General features: G+C 41.0%; 1 protein-coding gene across 1 annotated transcript in view; it reads right to left on the reverse strand.

The window, feature by feature from the left end:
* Nucleotides 1-5914: 5914 nt before the first annotated feature.
* Nucleotides 5915-19755, reverse strand: part of RAB28 (RAB28, member RAS oncogene family) — a 159793-nt gene continuing 145952 nt past the window's right edge. The window contains exons 6-7 of the mRNA XM_069744857.1: nucleotides 18016-18093; nucleotides 5915-10491 (exon numbers count right to left, since the gene is read on the reverse strand). Of these exons, the coding sequence (XP_069600958.1) occupies nucleotides 10399-10491; nucleotides 18016-18093 (171 nt within the window). The 3' untranslated portion in view covers nucleotides 5915-10398. The remainder of the gene's footprint in view (nucleotides 10492-18015; nucleotides 18094-19755) is intronic.

The raw sequence follows: 19755 nt of genomic DNA on the forward strand, positions 1-19755 counted from the left end.
AAATTCTTCCTGTTCTGTGAGACACCTGGGTCGTCTTGCATCCACTGCTATTTTGAGATCTATCCACATATTCTCAATGATGTTCACATCAGGGGACTGTGAGGGCCGTGGTAAAACCTTTCTGACTTGTGTTTAGGATCATTGTCCATTTGTAGAAGCCATCCTCTTATCATTTCAGCTATTTTACAGATCATGTTATATTTGCATTAAAAAATTGCTAAAATTCCATGGAATCCATTCTTCCCTCTACCTGTTAAATGTTCCCTGTGCCATTGGCTGCAACACAACCCCAAAGCATGATTGATCCACCACCATGCTTAATGGTTGGCAAGATGTTATTTTCCAGAAATCCTGTGCCCTTTTTTTTTTCTCCACACATACCTTTGATCATTGTGGCCAAAGAGTTCTATTGTTCTAAGATAGTGAACTTATCGATCTGCAGGACTTGTTTTCAAAATTAATCAGGATGGTTTAGATGTTCTTTTGCATACTTCTGAAGCTGAATTTTATGGTGAGGACACAGCAGGTTTTTTTTCTGAGGACTCTTCCATGAAGGCCATATTTGTGCACGTGTCTCTGAACAGTAAAACAATGAATCACAACTCTAGAGTCTGCTAATTCTTTCTGAAGGTCTTTTGCAGTCAACTGGGGTTTTGACTTGCCTCTCTAGCAATGCTACAAGTAGCTCTCACTGAAATTTTGCTTGGTCTTCCAGACCTTATCTTGACCTCCACTGTTCCTGGTAACTGTCGTTTCTTAATTAAATTTCAAAATGAGGGAAGGGCAACTTGAAAACACTTTGCTATCTTCTTATAGTCTTCTCCTGCTTTCTGTGCCTCCACCATTTTCATTTTCAGAGTGCTAAGCAGCTGCTAAGAAGAACCCTTAGTCGTTTTTTGGCACAAGGTTAGGGGAGGCTGGGTTTTTATAAAGCTGGGAAATTTGCATCACCTGGCCTTTCCTAATGATGATATTGAACAAGCCATAACCCTAACAGGCTAATTAAGGTCTGAAACCGTGGTCAAATTTATCTGAGCACATAAATCTCAAAGGGTGCACAAACTTTTGCATCAGCCCATTTTCCGGTTTGTAATTTAAAAAACAAAGACTATATCATATATATATATATATATATATATATATATATATATATATATATATATATATATATATATATATATATTTATTTGCCTAAAATACAAAGGAAATGTGTCAACTTTAACTTTCATCTTCAACTTCAGCTTAACTGTTCATGTCACAGTTAACACCGTGCTGCCAACAATAGGTCACGGATCCCAACAATATGTCAGGAAACCCGGGAAGGATATCTTTATCGTCCCCACTACTCACACCAATTTGTCACGAACCAGGGTGGTTTGGTTGCCTCTGGTTCTTTCTGAAGGGGCTTTATCTATATCCAACTTCCCAGTTCCGTTTTGGAACTTGCAGCTCTCTGGAGCCCCTTTACCCTCAGGTCAGAGTAGGTACTGCACCTAGGGTAATTAGTCGCCAGAAAGGCTGCCTGCTATGTACTGGCTATTGGGCACGCTGCAGCAAGGGCGATATAACTACTCCCACTCAGGCAGGAACAATAATTAACAATGCCGCTGTCGCTACAAAGCTTCCCAAACGCACAGAAAGTATGCTGCCACCAGCTACGATTTTCACAAGGATAAACAGGTCCAGAGCCAACCCAAATCAGTAGCGTGATTCACCTCAGAGGAAGCGACAGTTCGTTTATAGAGCATGAAGAGACAAGCTAGTAGATTATATATTTTACTCCATAAAAAAGTAGGCAGTGTTTACAAGGTATAAAAAGATATTATAGGAGACAATTCATATGTACATTACAAATTACAAAATAAAATGGGATTAAAATTGAATAGAGAACACTTACAGGTCATTCAGATCATTTCATATCATGGCGGCCATGTGCTCAGGAGATACATCCAGGTGCATTAGAACAGCTTTGCCGAGCTGTTAGCTCGCTTCCTGGGCCAAGACTGCCCCCAATTCAACAGGGGTAAAGATATGCCCTCTTGTCGTGACATCACTGAGTGGGCCGAGTAATGACATGCACTGCTTTTCCAACTATTTATGTTTTTAGAGTCCCCAGACAAAGGCATTACGGGGAGGAGGGAGGGGCTGCTGCACATTGGTCTCCCATTACACTATAAAGCAGGGGAGACGGAGGTTAAGTGGCTGAGAATTCCAGCCATGCGCTGGCAGGCAGAAAAGAGAAGGGGGGGTGGTCGGAATAGCCAGCAGCGTGTGCCTTGTCAGCTTTTAGGGACTTAGCAGAGCTCAGTGTGCGTGATAATACACAATCAAATACCTCATGTCCCTGACAGTTCACAATAACAGTAATTTTGACCAGGGGTGCCCAAACTTTTACATGTCACTGTAGTAGATTGTTGCAGCTCTTAGTTATTTTTTACCGCCTCATTTGGGGTATATAAATTGCCTAGATGGCTTTTTTTTATTCTAGCATCTTTTCATCCACTACATATACTGTACAAGCCTAGTTACTGTATAATTTATTGTCTATTAAATATCAGAGTTAAGACCCATCCAATGGCATCTCCATTTAAAAAACAAACTGTTTTAAAGTTGTTGTTCTTTAGGTATATAGAGTTTTTCTGGGACTCCAAGTACTATCGCAATCCATTCTATTTGTTTGGTTTTGCTATATGGTCACCACACTTTTTGCTAAATTTAGGCCTAATTTTTCAGTAATCACTATGCGTAAAAAAGATTTAAAAAAAAGGGACTGCATTGGTTAAGAGATTACTGCAAAACACAAAATGGCTATTACACTTTTCTTTCATTTAATTGAAAAATGGACATAAATCAATAAAAAATTTACAAAAAAAAAAAATCACAAAAAAGACACCATACTTACCAATACCATATCCAAACACAACACACATCAAGTTGCAGGAGGCCTCCATGATAAAGGTGGGGACAGCATAGGTGCAAATTACTAATAAAACAACCACTTACTAACTCACCAAACACCCGTGGGGTGGCTGCTAGTATTTCCAAGGAGCATAGGCTTGCATAGGGTGACATTCACACCATTACTGTTATGACCTGGTGGTCAGGACAATAATGGACCTGGTGGTTAAGAGCATACGGAATGACCTGATAGTTACTAATAATATAGGACGAGCTCTGAGACGTGGGAACTCTGCTGACCGCAATCCCTAATCCTATCACACACACTAGAAATAGCCGTGGAGCGCTCCTGACGCTCCCTAGGCGCCTCGTCACAGCCTAACGAACTAGCTAGCCCTAAAGATAGAAAAATAAAGCCTACCTTGCCTCAGAGAAATTCCCCAAAGGAAAAGGCAGCCCCCCACATATAATGACTGTGAGTAAAGATGAAAATTACAAACACAGAGATGAAATAGATTTAGCAAAGTGAGGCCCGACTTACTGAACAGACAGAGGATAGGAAAGGTAGCTTTGCGGTCAGCACAAAAAACTACAAAAAGACCACGCAGAGGGTGCAAAAAGACCCTCCGCACCGACTCACGGTGCGGAGGCGCTCCCTCTGCGTCCCAGAGCTTCCAGCAAGCAAGACAACAATCAAAATAGCAAGCTGGACAGAAAAATAGCAAACAAGAGAAAAACAAGCAGGAACTTAGCTTCTGCTGGGAAGACAGGTCACAAGAACGATCCAGGAGTGAACTAGACCAATACTGGAACATTGACAGGTGGCATGGAGCAATGATCTAGGTGGAGTTAAATAGAGCAGCCAGCTAACGAATTAACCTCGTCACCTGTGGAAGGAACCTCAGAAGCCGCAGCCCCACTACCAACCACCAGGGGAAGCCCATGGACAGAACCAGCCGAAGTACCATTCATGACCACAGGAGGGAGCTTGACAACAGAATTCACAACACATTACATGAGATGATTCACTGTCCGGATAACGGACCACAAGTCAGAAACCATTTTGCCTTCAATGGCAACCCGTTTTCCACTTGGAAAAAAAAAAATCAATTGATATCGGAACTATAAAAATGAAAAAAAAAAAGTATTTTGTAATTAATACTGGGTGGTAACTACAGTTTAAACAGGAAACCTTTTGTTTTGTTTATTACTTCTAATCCAATTGATCATTTTTATAACAAAATGTAAGAAAATGATTTTCAAAAAAATGGCTAAACAAACAAAATAGCTGATGAATCGAACACATAATAAAAAATGGGGGGAAAAAAACAGCCAAAGTAAAGTTTTTAAATGGTCATACTTTCCAGGATTTGGTTTGAATTGTGAATACAGCTCTGAAGTTCACTAAATCTGAATACATACAAATTAGGTAATGTAAACTGACTCGAATGCAGCTTAAAATTCTATACGTAAAGCTAAAAAACGGCGCTCAAAAGTTAACATAATCTTTATGTTTGCTAAAGTAATTATAAAGGGAAATTGTGTGGAAATTACCATTTACCGAACAAATGATTTATGTACGCCATCTGTAAAAGCCATATTTCTACAATTCATCTGCGCGAATTCCCCATTTACAAGTTCTTTTGACAGATTTGTCAAGTAGGACAGTGTTAGTACTTTACTCTTTTCCAGTGCAAAGAGGCCCCACCAAATTTGTGCAATAGACTGGATGACATCCAGATATCGCACTTCATATTTTCCTAGTCCGTCATCAAAATATTTTTTTCCACATGCCAACATGATGAAGCAGCTTTTGTTTATCCTCCATGTCGGCACTAAGATTTGGAAACATAAACAAGAGATGGATGTGTTCTCTATCTGATCCTAAGCCCTTCTTCTACAGATCCTCTTCGTCTAAAGCTCTTTGCTCGCTTTGTTTTCGTAGTACTTGCAGCTTTACGTCTTCTCACATGGCGTGACTTCTTCTCGGAAGCATAAATTAGATAGTCAGAAAATATAAGTGGTTAATAAAAGTGATGATTAAAGAAGACACTTTCTTAAAGATTAATACAGGAGCCTCCTTTATATACGAGCTAAGTTTATATCAAACACAAAACTACACTTTGTAGGCATAGAAGTAGGTCTCTCGAATTCTTTTATCCTTCTTTTATCCTAACATATTTCTACTTGGCTAAAAGCTACTGTGTTATCTTCAAGCCGAAAAAAAGATCAGCCACTGAAATTCAACAGGTCAGATTCTTTTCTCCCCCAACATCATCTGTCGGGAGAGGGTTGAGGGGCCACCATACACATTAGTTGATTGACTGATCCCACCAAATTCGGACAAATGTGCATAGGGATCTTAAAGGTCAAGACTTCCTGACCATCTGTGTGTGGAAGGGCCTTCAACACACCCATATCATCATCAGGTGGAGTGACCATGGAGGTGGAGGTTCTGGAACTATAAGCGGGGATCTGAATTTAGGCCAACAGGGCAGTATCCAGAATTATAGTACATTAGTTTTCTTATTATTTTATGTGTTGACAACAATTAAGAGTCAGACAACAGTGCTAATATTATCAAGAAGGCCAGTCTCTTATGTTGTACAATGTAAATATTGTGTATGAACTCATCCAAAAGGCTCTGAGGGACATAAACCTCTCGATTGTCACCTCATTTGTTTTGGACACTATTACTTTTCTTACAAAAGTCATTAGAAGAAAGAGAAAGAGCACTCACCATTCCTTTAAAACGGACAGTCCTTTATTTTTCAACACAACAGAAGACTGTGAACTATGGACGCTTCATGCCCGTCTGACCTGGACCTGAAGAAGCACCAGATGGGCGCGAAACGGCCATAGTATACAACCTTTTCTGCACCTTGCTGTTCATTTTAAAGGAGTGGTGAGTGCTGCTCTTTTTCTTCTAATGACTATTGTAGCATATGTCTGAGCTAGCACCACAATTCTCAATTTATTCCAAAAGCTCAAAAAAAGGATAATAGTCACACAAGTGTGGCAAGTCATTGGCTGGTGTCTCAGCTCTTCCATTTGTATTACTTTTATTACACTTTGACACTGTATAAAATGATTTTTTTTTACAAAAGGAAGGAAATATAATAAAATGCAGACAAACCACTTAGCAATCAAAAAAAATATTTATTTTTCATTTTGTTTTGGAGTTTACTGTATAGGAATATAGTATTGCAGCTGTATTTGCTATATACAGACACTATATGAACAAAACAATTGGGATACTGCACATCTCAGTAATTGAATTCAGGTTTTTCATTCCATCCCATTGCCGCCTACAGGTATATAAAATACAGCCCTTCGCCACGCCGTTGTCTTTACTAACATTTCTGAAACAATGGGTTGTTCTAAAGAGCTCACCGATACCAAGGTGGTCCCATCAGAGCCACCGGTGTAGCAAGTCAGACCATGACATTTCTTCCTCCTAAATCTTCCCCGATCTCCTGGGAGTGGGATTACTGAGAAGTGGAAGGAACCACAGCAACTCAGCCATGAAGTGGTGACCACATAACGCTACTGAGTGGGGTCACAGAGTGCGGAGAACACCAATAAAGGGAAATCTTAAAGCTTCAGAATACCAAGACAATTTGGACAATTGTAGCTTCCATCCTAGTGAAAACAATTTGGGGGAAGGCAGTTTTCTGTTCCAGCATGCCTGTGAACCAGTCCACGAATCAAGTTTCACAAAAGTACGGTGTCACGGCACTGTTGCAGGATATCCTGGAGCTAGGGTCTCCCTCCTTATCCTTGTTGCAGGATATCCTGGAGCTAGGGGCTCCCTCCTTATTCCTAAAGCTAGTGCTGCCCTAGCTATCCTTGCTCCCCAGATAACTTCTGATAGTGAAAATGCCGGGGTCACGTGCCTTGCTGAGCTCATAAATCACCCCTTATTAGTCCCCTCTCGCACCCAGGAAAGTAGGGAGTTGTGGTGTATAATACAGAAACCAGACTAACACGGGAAGATGTACAAGGATAAATGAAAATACCAATCATACAAATATAAACTCACAAGCAACAGAGTGGAACACCGGGAAGTAAATAAGGAAAAACCCAAATATGAAAGGATGAGGACATGCACACAGACAAATCACCAAGCAACAGTCTTCTGAACAACACTACAAACGCCTCCTCAAACAATCAAAACCTCCACCTCCAGGCAGTATGAAAGTAACACTGATAATCTCTGATTACCAATGCAGAGTATATATAGCAAAGAGGAGCGGCCAACACTGAACAGCTGAAACCATCAAAGCAGGAAAGCTCCAGGACCACTGAACTAAACAGATTAACTCCTGCACTGCTAGCAGAAACCTGCACTATAGAATATGATGGTGAAGTGCTTCTAAATAGTGCAGGAGTACATGAAATCAGACATTGCGGTCTTCTGGCCCCTCTCTGTCGCGGTAAACCCGTGACACATGGTCTGCAAGTCTGGTGCGGAAATATTATACTCGCACAGAGCCCTGGTCTCAACACCCACAAACACCTTTGGGGTGAACTAGAACGGATATTGTAAGCCTGGCCTCTCCTCAAACATCTGACTTTGACTGTTCTTCTGGATGAAAGGGCAAAAAACTTCCACACTTCCAAAATCTTGCAATGGAAGCTGTGTTACCTGCGGAGGGAGGGCCAACTTCATATTAGTGCCTATGGATTTAGAATGGAATTTCATGAAAAAACTCCTGTAGATTTCCCGTTACTTTTGTCCACACAGTGCAGATAACTAGCTCTTTCGGGTACTAAAATAAATGCAACCTAGAATGTATATATAGCTGCAATAATAAGGACAGTAGATGTGAAATGTTGCCCCTATGTATCGTGAACTACAAAGTATTTTAAGGATAAATTAAAAATATATGAATACACAATAATATTTATACTGCAGAAAAAAAAAAAGATTACACTGAGATTTCAAGAACCTAATAATCAAAAAATCCAGTTCATGTTTTATTCATTTCCATACATTTATAATTTCCTGGGCAACCATCTTTGTGTAATATTGTTTTATCAAGAATAAATAGAAAGAAATATTGTACACTCAGGACTCAGCACATTAATCATATTATCTGTGGGTTTTTTTTAAATGGAATATACCTGGAGTGTATATATATAGATAGATAGATAGATAGATAGATAGATAGATAGATAGATAGATAGATAGATAGATAGATAGATAGATAGATAGATAGAGAGAGAGCAGCTTCCATGAGAAAACCCTTATCTCGGCTCTGGGCTGTAACCTTTTATATCGTATAGGAGGGCATTAAAAGTCTCCGAACACATTGATTTTGGCAAGATCAGTTGACCATCTATGTTTATGGGACCTCACAACTTTGTAATAGCATCATCAAGATGAAGCTTAAAGGGAATCAGATTTCTGCTATTTAATCCGAGAGAAGCATAATTTATGAGGCAGAGAGGATGTGTCAGTAGCTTGCTGAAGTTTCAATATATTCAGTGATTTATCATCAGGAGATTATCACCGCAGGACTAGAAGTCGTGGCACACAGTCCAGCTAATCTGTGCAACCCCGCCCCAACCTCTGATTGGCAGCTTGATGACAATATACAGGAAGCTGCCAATTAGGGAGGTGGGTGCGGTTATAAACAGCTCAGCATTCAGAGCTCTGCTAGATCTGCTGCGGAGAAAACAGGGATTCTAACAAAACTACCAAGCAGCCCCATAAGTGACATATCGCTTAAAACAGGCTTTCAGTGCCTACATCATGCTGCTCTCTGATTCCATAGCAAAAACCTAATGACAGACTCCCATTAAGAGTTGCATGGATCTAGAAATGATAACACAAAGACTTAAGAAGGACATTTCACGAGTTTGAGCTTGTTAAGGGAATCTGTCAGCAGGTTTGTGCCTTGTAATGTGAAGACAGCAGGAGATGGAGGCTGAAACACAGAATTCAGGGATGTGTCACTTGTCAAAGTGCCTCCTGCTTGTTAACTGAAGGATTTATCATTAAGAGATTAGCATTACTGGACTAACCCGGCAACATCCCCTACTGTGATAAGCACCTCACCGTCTATGGACTTTCTACACAGAGAGCCTGGTGTGGGCGGGGCTAGCTTTCTCAGCTCTGCTTCATTCTTAATCTAAAAGCTCTGATTGTGTCAGAACGGCTGCACCCAGTAAACTAAGTGATACATCGCTGGATTCAGCTTCTCTTTACCTACATTACGCCGCTCTCAGATTACCTTTATATTGGCCACATCATGGAATAGCGGCTGCAGAGCTGAATAAAACGTTTATTTTTTCTCATCATCATCTGATAACCGATTTGTTGGGGTGGAAGACCCCCAACTGATTTATTGTATCCTGCTGTAAACTATATCAATGGCCGGGGCCACTCCTTTGAAGAGGACTTTTCATAAATATCAGTATATTAAACTGACCACAACATTAAATAGTGGCTTCAAAGCTGAATAAAATTTAGTATTTTTTTTTAATTTCTTTTCTCTGTTGTGGAGATATTTGCTTTTACAGTTTGTTTTCTAATTTAGGATAAGCTCAACCAGATATTCTCCTCTGGGGGCGTGCACTTTTTCCCTGGCATAACTATGACCAATCATAAGCAGGAGGCGTTATTCAGGCAAAAAGGACAATCCCCCGGAAGGTCAGAATATCATACTTTCTCCTGTGATATGTAATGATAGACAGCTCTGCTCTCAGCCTTAATCTCTGCAGTTTGTACAAAAGAGCAACGCCGAGTGACATAAAGGACACCATAGCCATTACATGGTCATTCAGCAAAATTTGGTGTTTGCCCAATTTAATTTTCTTTATAAATTCTCACATTTCAACTTCTGAATTTCTATCGATCAATAGTGATTTGAGGTGCTCATTAGAGGGAATCTCATTAGATTCATACTTCCCAAACCATGGGCAGCATGAATCAGACGATGGTTGATTCGAAAAGCAGGTCATGGACTATAGAGAAAGACCAAACTAATCCAATAAAGCCCCCCGCGGCCGACTTCAACGTGCCCTTCTTCAGTTCACTGTCAGGTGACACTATGTACACACATTGGCGAGACCTGTCACTCACCGGGAGCAGGGCGGGGAGAAATCCCAGTTTGGGCGGCTCGAATCTAACGTCAGACTTTCATTAATTATTTCACAATATGTATATGGGTCATCCAACCTGCATAAAAATACACAAAGCTTTGGAAACCTACGAACATTTCAGATCTCTCTAGAGCAGACACATGAAGGCAAAGGTAGAGTGTACAGAAGTCTGAAAGCTCCATTCTAATTTAGAGACTTTCAAGTGTGTGGTCCCGGGCCTTGGACACCGGCCAACCTGGCGCCTGCTGTTCATAAAACTAAATATTGTAACAGGCTTTTGAGACCTCGAAATGTACTGCATCAAGATTGTCGTTGTTACAATGAAGTTCATGGCGAACCGCTGGGCTGTGCAACAGCAGAAATCGTTTCTTCGTTCAATCAATGGGACTTTCACTGAATGTCACACATTGAACTTCGAGGAGGGTTTACCATTCTGGTGACCGGCTCTTGGCTGTAGTTCACAATGTCAGCCTTTACCACTCTCTGGAAAGAAAAAAACAAAACAAATAACGGATTGTGACATAGTAGAGACACATCGGTATATAGGAGGATGGCTAGACCTAGTTATTCATTTGTGGATGAAATACATTTAGTAACTTGGGTATGCTCACATGCAACGATTTTTGCCTAAAATAACAGGGATATACAGTATGCTACTTTTGAAAAATAGGAGTAAAAACATTACATGTGAGTATACCACATAACGTAGATAAGAGGAAGATAGGCAACACTTAACATTGGTCATTTAAAGCTATCCATTGACCGTAAGATAGGGGATTTTCCTGATCACTGGGGGTCTGACCACCTGAACCCCTGCTGATCCTTAAAACAGGGTTCTGCAGAGCCCCTCCATCTCTGACAGTCGCATGATCGACATCTGCCCCATTGAGATGGGGCTCAGTGATCAGGAAACAATCTCTTAACCAATGGGTAGGGGGTTACCTTCCATACTAGGACTTTGTTGTACATCTGCAGGTTGGGTTGTCGGCTTTAGGTTTCCTGCCCACTGAATGTCCCAGTTGTGCAATCTTCTCAAAATACCTCCCCTCTTTTTATTATCTAACAATACACTTAAATTTAAAATTGATAAAAACGTTCACACTTTCTTTTTTTTACATACTATATGCCATTAAATGTTCTGCGGATTGGTTGGGGTCCGTGCACCGATATCCCCTCGAATTGCTCAAAACACTGGAGAAGCAAATCAGCTCTTTTATTAACAGAGAGCGGTTCTCTTTGCTGAAATGAGTACAATCAGTGGGGTCTCAGGATCTGGGCCCCCCACTGATCCGCATTGAGAGGAACCGGCAGATCTTTGGATGCAGCACATGTCCGCACCGTCCAAAGCGCTGTCGGCTTTTAAACGCAGGTGATTTCGCATGTGTTCATTGAACCGTGCGGAATCACCGAGCCCAATACATTGTACGGGTGATATTTCTCCTGCAGAGACTGAGCGTCTCCACAAGATAAATAGACATGGTGCAGTCTGGAAAGACGTGCCACATGTGCGTCTCTGCAGGAAAGCTGAGGGTGTCGGGACATGCATTGTGGAGATGGGATTTGTTCAAATCCCATTCACTATGCTGTAACATCTGGCTGCTGTGGGTTGCACGCTGCGGATGTACGCAGCGTCCAACCCGCAGCGTTTACTGACCGTGGGAACATACCCTATATTGATTTTGTGTACAAACAGGATAAAGATGCAACAATGCATTAAGAAGCCTATGCCTCTGCTCTGGTTTCAAGCTGTCAGCACGATCACGAAACTAATAAAATAATATGAAGATCATGTCATCCGCAACTTTCCTACTGCAATCTGTTGCTTTCCATCTGTCAAAGCACTACCCAAGCCATTACCTCCCCATTTCTTGTCCAGCCCATCCTTCCTCTGCTTGACTGATAACCCATTGACTATGTAGTGAAGCCAGCGAGTTGTCACTCAAGCAGAGAAAGGTGGGCTTAGCGGGAAATAAAGCCAGGGAGGCAGAGGCTCGAGAAAAGCAAACAGATTGCGTCAGTAAAGGTGTGGATGATATCTTTGGAAAAGCAACAAGACTAAGTAATAAATATATTATATATATACTTTTGTGGGGGGGTGGGGGAATTGATCGTTCCGGCAGATTCCCTTTAAGACAGCCTTATAAAATGCCCTGTCTACTATGAGTATATTCTTCCCATTTATAACATTTTAAGTTCCATCCAGAAAAATCACATTTTAAAGGCTGCATGCATTTTTGCCCCAATATTAAACATGAGGTTTATAGACGTAAAACATCTATTGTACAAGTTTTTCCTGTTGGAACTGCATAGCCAATTACCGAATCTGGAAACGATGGCAAATTGTGGAAAAAACTCATGCATTTTGCCAGATGTGATTTGTGAATACAAAATAGTAAGAAGGTGAGAGTGTGAGAATGAGCCTTGGCTGTGGCGTAGCAGTACCCCGGTACTGCGCTAGATGCAGGTGTGAACAAGTCCCTGTTCATATGTCGGCATATCGCAGCCTATGTATGGATCGTGATTTTCAGACCCAAACTAACAAAAGCCTATGAAGCTGTTATTTCAGACCAGGAAACCTGCGGCAATCTGGAAGTCCCGGTCTGTACGTGGACCGAGAAATGCCGATGTGAGAAGGCACGCCTACCCGTTTATTCAAGTGTGGCCACTGACTCTACGCTAGGCGCCGTCCTTGCTCTTCAATCATTTGTGTTCTTAGACAGATCATGTCTGGTATTGCAGCTTAAGGTACCGTCACACTCAGCAACTTTGCAAAGAGAACGACAACAATCCGTGACGTTGCAGCGTCCTGGATAGCGATCTCGTTGTGTTTGACACGCAGCAGCGATCTGGATCCCGCTGTGCCATCGCTGGTCGGAGCTAGAAGTCCAGAACTTTATTTCGTCGCCAGGTCGGCGTGTATCGTCATGTTTGACATCAAAAGCAATGACGCCAGCAACGAGCATAGGGCCCCTAGATGTGTGTCGGATCGGTACACTCCGGCTGTTTTACATGGAGCTAACAACCAGCGAGAACGAGAAGTGAGTCGCCGTTACGTCACTGGATCGCTTCTGCATCGTTCTGGAGTTGCTGTGTTTTACGTCTCTACAGCGACCTAAACAGCGACGCTGCAGCGATCTAGTTTAGGTCGGCTCGTTGTCTATATCGCTGCAGCGTCGCTGAGTGTGACGGTACCTTTAGCCCAAATAACTTCAATTTAGCTGAGCTTCTATAGACAGATATGGCGCCGATTCCAGAAGAAAGCAGATGTGTAATTCTTACCCCATGCAACAAGCCTCCTACAGAAATATACATCCACATATGAAACATCTGAATCGCTCCATAGGATGAATTACAATAAATGACTGCTTGGCATCGAACAATAGATGACGTTTCAGACATAGAAAGGTAGAAGGCACTGTTGTGCGGAATACCTCCGTCTATTGCAAAGAGCAGACTTTACTCTGAGTGTGCGCCGAGTTCAACTGTTTATCGTCTTCAGGATAGTTCACTATTTCTGCCTTTACAATTCGCTGCCAACCCGATGTCAAAGTTATATGCGAAAGCAAAATGAATGATCATGCAGAGGAAGAAAGGGGAGAAGGATGAAACAGAAGAAAACAAATGTTAGAATAAAAAGAAACAGAGGGAAGGTGAGAAATGTGAGCACAAAAGAACACGAGACAACACATACATGACAATGAAATGTACACATGCAACCTAAAGTGGTCTTCCTGCCAGTATTTCTCATCGGTTGCTCCCTCATTTGAGAATTCGGGTTCTGATTAAGTCAATTTTCATCGAATACAGTCATGGACTATACTGCAGATATGAGGTGTCAGGTTATAGCAGTGCCCTGGACACCACCATGTCAAGGAAAGGCACATAGAACTCCGTGAGAAGACCATCTTGGATCTGAAAGACTAGTTTACACATACAGGTTTCTTCTTCGACCCATGGTTTGAGTCTGGGGTGGACGCCCATATCTCTCCCCTTTTTTGGCGGTTCATGATTCTATCTTGCACATGTATTGCTGGTAAATGGGATTTGTTGGGTATTACTACCAAATCTCATCTCATGAATCAAATTTTTAGTCATTAGCTAGCTCTTCTTTGGGAGGATCATCCAACAGAAGAACATTTATCTCTGCAACTTGGAAGTGGTCGTCTCAACTCGTTGCTGGAGTAACATCTCAGGAACCCGTCAGCTGTGACAGGCCTTTCTTTTCAAACATGATCAAAAAGTTTCATAGAATGTTAGAGTTTGAAGGGACCTCCAGGGTCATCATTTCCAACCCCCTGCTCAATGCAGGATTGACTAAACCATCTCAGACAGATGTTTGTCCAGCCTCTGTTTGAAGACTTCCATTGTAGGAGAACTCACCACCTCTCGTGGCAGCCTGTGAGATGGCGAGTTCTCCTTCAATGGAAGTTGTGGACTTCAATGGAAGTAGTAGTCTCCTTCAATGGAAATAATTCATATCAGTTAATCAGTGGTGGAAGATGAAGCTTCCTCTAAGGCCATTTCCACAGAGTTTTTTTTTTTTTAAGCAATAAAAAATGATGTGTTTTCTAGTGAAAACCGCTTCTGGAAACACACTTTCTTTGGGTGTACACAACATCTCTAAGCCGCTAGCAGACCAGACGAGATTTTGCTATGTGAAGCATCTTCAGGAAAAAGCCAATCTTTTTCCTGAAGCAGCTTTGCAGTAATTTTTTGGGACTGTTCCACGGTTGGCAGATTTGTTTCTATAATTTAACCTATAAATAGCGAGCAGATTTAAAGTTTCAGAATCCTGATGTGGTTAAAAGAAGAACGAAAAGACTGAACATGTGCACAGCAATGCTGTTTTTACATTGCTGTGCACTGTTGTTCATGCTTTGTTTTGGGTTTACGGCACTTTTTCAGGGTGGTTCCAGATAGATTGTGCCTAAAAAAGACGTTGTGTGCCCCCATACTTTTGTGAATTTTTTAAAAAGTGTTTTGTAAGAGTTTAAATTTCCTGAGGTGGTTTCTTTGTAGCCTTTTCATAGAACAGTTCCTTGTCTGGAGGGGATTCCATTAGGAGCTGCTGCAACGAAGTGACATACATTTTTTATTTTACTGACCAGGCATTTTTCAAAATAAAAAAAAAAACGCTCAAAAGTCTGAACATATGAACAGCAAAGTGGTTTTACAATAGCAATGAATAAGAAGAGTTTTTTCTGAGTTTTTTTGGGTGATTTTTTACAGCAAAAAAAAAAAAAAAGAACTTCTGAAATCTACATGTGCACATGCCTTACCCTTAGAGGGGCTGTCCACTACTAGGACAACCCCTTCTTGGTCAAACTGTTATGCCCCCGATAAGATAATAAAAGCTATACTCGCCTCCCGTGTCGGCAGCACTCGTGGTCCTGGGGCTCTCGTGCAGTATTGTGACCTATGACGCCAGCGCCTAATCAGCGCCGGTGTCTCGGTCCCCGCCTCTGGACAAATTAAACAAATGAAAAGGAAGTCTGGGTTACAGCTGATCTCGGACTTCCTCTTCCTGTTCAATTCGACAGGAGGCGGGGACAGTGGCGCCAGCTCTGATTGGGCGCCGGCGTCACATGTCAAACCCGCGCGAGAGCCCTGAAAGAGAGAGTGCCGACACCACAAGAACGACACCTGCAAGGGAGGTGAGTCTAAGCTTTATTATTTTATGGTGGCCAAGCAAGGGGTGTGAGAAAAAGTTGTCCAAGTAGTGGACAACTTCTTTAAAAAAAAAAAAAAAAAAAAAAGATTCTACAGTCTGACATTTTTTGCTATAACAATAGTTCGCAATGCAAAATAATAGGAAGAAAAAAATGGTCTACGTAATGCGTAATGCCCCCTTAAAAAATGTCTCTTTATCTGAAAGAAGAATCAATGTCAATGTTTTTGAGGTTGCTCTTTCGGAGAAAGTCAGAATATACACATATGGGGCAGTTGCCTCCAGGCTGTTAGCACAATGAACGTCTGACGTTGAGTTATGGCCTTCTGTATTCACCACTGGAGGATCAGTAGCCGTTTACCAATGATGAATGCCTTGGGGGTGAACTTTTCATCTATGGTACAACATGTCTTTAAGGTTTTCATTAAACAAACACATGGTGAAGAATGAAACAAGAAAGTTTAGTGTATCTCTAAAAGGAGCAGACTTTATCTGGCCTGCTGGACAGAGCAGTGATTGACTGGGGTTCGGGTTATCTGCAGACAATTGTAGACAATTTGTAGTGTGAAGTGCTGTTATCTGACATGCGGAGATACCACATATCAGCTCTACAGAGTTGTCAAGCAGTTAATAGTTTTACAAATCCTTATTTATTGCAAACATTTCTGGAACCAATTAACATCCGGGACGTGAAACACACATTAACTGCAATGATCAGATTTTGTCTGCATGCGGAGAACAGAAAAATGTAAAACCAAGGGAAACCGTTTACAAAATGCACCCCTCCTCACAAAACATTTTTTAGAAAAATGCAGAAGACAACCTGCAGAAGGTGGACGTGCTTAAAGGAAGAGCAAGAAAAGTAAGCTCAGTATTGGAGAAGACAAAGATAAGAACAAAGTCATTAGAGTGCACATTTAGAACTGGCACCATGAATGTCCTACGCGATCTTGGGTCAGAAATCGGCCATTCCCCGGCGCACAGTGCGGGCACTGGGGGGATTCAGAAGTCTGCAGTCATACAAGTGACTGCAGACTTGTTGATTTGTATCGGGCAACCCATTTAAGGGTTGAGTACCTTAAGGCCCCAAATATATGCAAACTCCATTTTCAGAAGAACCGGCGGCATCTAATGTGTATTGGGACCTCCCAACTCTCGCCCTGATAGATGACAGAGGAGGAAAAAAAAATAAAAATCTGGCCTTTTTTTTTATTTTAACCCCTCAAGCTCGCCGATAATTTAATTCCACATTTTCATTTTTCAGTCTCTTCTTCGCAAAATCTTAACCTTTTCTTTTAAATCGACAGAGTCATATGAAGGCCTGGCTTTTAAAAAAACGAGTTGTACAATTGAATGACACCATTTATTTTACCTTATAAAAGTCTTAACTGTAATTTTTTTTTTTTTTTTTTTTTTGGGGGGGGGGGGTCTGTTTTTAACCCCTTTACGGGTGTATAGGTACATCCAAGGTCATCTCCCCGCCTTTGATGCAGGTTCAGGCGCCGAGACCGCATGTTGCCCCGGCACATGACAGCTGATGGGATCAGCTGTCATGTGCCTCTAAAACCAAGAATAGATTCGCGATCCACCTGCCGCTGTTAACATGTTAAATGTTGCTGTCAATCTCTTGACAGCAGAATTCAACTCGCGCAAACCGAAAGTGCGTCATAAGACACGCTCAATGTCAGGGGATCGCGGGGCGCCGATGGGTTGTCATGAGAGTCGGGGGTCTGCAGAAGGCACTCATGCCCATCATTGAGAACTTCCTATGAATGTTGGCCCGTGGCCAGCATTCATAGGAGATGATGATTTCTGCTAAACATAAGGCTGAAGCCTTGCTATGTGTAGCACAAGCGATCGGATGAGAGGAGACTATTGAAGCAAGTAAAAAAGAAAGAAAACTATACACATATTTGGTAACGCTGCGTTCAGAAATGTCCGATCTGTCAAAATATAAAATAACTTAATCTGATTGGTAAACGGCGTAACGAGAAAAAAAAAAAAGAGTCAGAAAGCCAGAATTACTTTTTTTTGGCCGCAACAACAATGCAATAAAATGCAGTAACAGGTGATCTTTTGATCTTCGTATCTACACCAAAATGATATCAGTTATGTCAGCTCGGCACGCAAAAAATAAACCCTCACCTAGCCCCACGTCACAAAAAATTGGTACCATTTTGAGGGGCGTACAAAATTTTGACCTTTTTCGTTTATGGATTTCAAATTAAAGGAACTATGAAAAATAATAAAATAATATATATATAAAATATTATATTGTGTGTATATATACATGCACACATACATACGAAGCCAAAAATAGTATCAACGACAATCATTACCTGAGATTGTTCAATTTCTGCCTTGTTCAATTTGATACCCAGGATCTCGGCAGCGACTCTCTGAAAGCACAGGAAAACCTACAAAGGGAAAAATGGGAGTTTAAATGATTAAAAGCAGACATCCTCCAGTTACTTTCAAATAAATCAAGCCTTTCCTGCACTGTAAACACTGACGAGATGTAAACGCAGAATTTAGACTCGACGGCCCTTAAAATAACTTCAGCTTTGAAATTGGTGTCTTTTTAATACAGAAAAGTGTTGTGTTTAGCAATTGAATTCCAATACATTTACCAGATTTGTTTCATGGAACGAACATTTGTCTCTTTGTTTTACAATGAAAATAGCGATCGGCACAAAGTCAGAACAAGAGGAATTAAGTAGAGCAATGCAAAGAAAACAACAGCATGTACAATAGGAGAAAAGATCACGAGTATGTGTCACCTGCTCGTAACTCAAGACTGACCTAAAAGCATCAAAAGCGTAAGGAAAAAAAAAAAAAAAAAAAAAAGAGTGGCTTGGTCTTTTGCTCGTCAGTCGTCATACATGTCTGGGAGTCCTACTTTTGGAAACTATTAGAAGGAGCAGCTCAGTCCTGTGTAATTTGCCTTATGGATGAAGAGTTGGTAGCAGGCGAAGAGGCAGATTACAACTTGACTTGAGTAGATCGCGAGCGTTCACCGGACGTAAATGAAGTTGAAAGTCCAGCCTGTGGCATATCACTACATTGTCTTGAAAGCGTAACATCATAAAACAGTGGTAAACAATGTGTTTGGGTGGATCTACACACCCCAGTTGAAATGCGAGCTTTTTGTTACGTAAAAAAAAAAATCCCATCAAAAAGAATCATTTCAGAACTTTTTCCACCTTTAGGGTATGTGCACACGTCAGGATTTTTAGCGTTTTTTTGCGGAATTTCGCTATAAAAACGCTATAATTCCGCATTAAAAAAGCTAAAAATATGCATCCTATCATTTAGAATGCATTCCGGATTTTTTGTGCAGATGTAAGCGTTTTTTTCCGCAAAATAAACGCTTACCGCTAAAAATCCGGACATGCTCTATCTTTTTCCGGAATTTTTGCGGATTTCTAAGCCAAAATGACATTCCGTAAAAAAAAAAAAAATCTGCAAAAAATCCGCGCAAAAAACGCGCAATTTCCGCGAGAAATCCGCGCAAAAAAAAACAACGCGGATTTCTGGCAGAAATCTCAGGATTTTGTCAGGAAAAAATCCTGACGTGTGCACATACCCAGTCTGTTTTCACCTTCATCACCAGGCAAAATTTTTACAATTCTGACAAATTTTGCAATTTTCAAAACTTAATTTTCATGCCCTTAAATCCCTTGTAGGGATTTTGAGAAGGCTATATAAATGAAAATACCCAAACGTGACACCATTCTAAAAACGGCACCCCTCAAAGTACTCAAAACCACATTTAAGAAGATTAGTAACCCTTCAGGTTCTTCACAGGAATTAATCGAATGTGGAAGAAAAAAAAATTACCATTTAACTTTTTTTTCACAAAAATTTTACTTCAGACCCAAAATTCTTTTTATTTTCATCTTCTTTCACCTTTTGTCTGATGATTTTAAATAATAAACTTGTTACAGTTTGATACTTTATTCCATCTAGTATCATCTTTTTTCAGTGTTTGCTTCACAAAAGGTAACAGCAGAAAATGGACCCCAAAATTTGTTGTGCAATTTCTCCTGAGTACACTGATACCCCATATGTGAGGGAAA

Source organism: Ranitomeya imitator, chromosome 1 (genome assembly GCF_032444005.1).
Source record: "Ranitomeya imitator isolate aRanImi1 chromosome 1, aRanImi1.pri, whole genome shotgun sequence".
Lineage (NCBI taxonomy): Eukaryota > Metazoa > Chordata > Amphibia > Anura > Dendrobatidae > Ranitomeya > Ranitomeya imitator.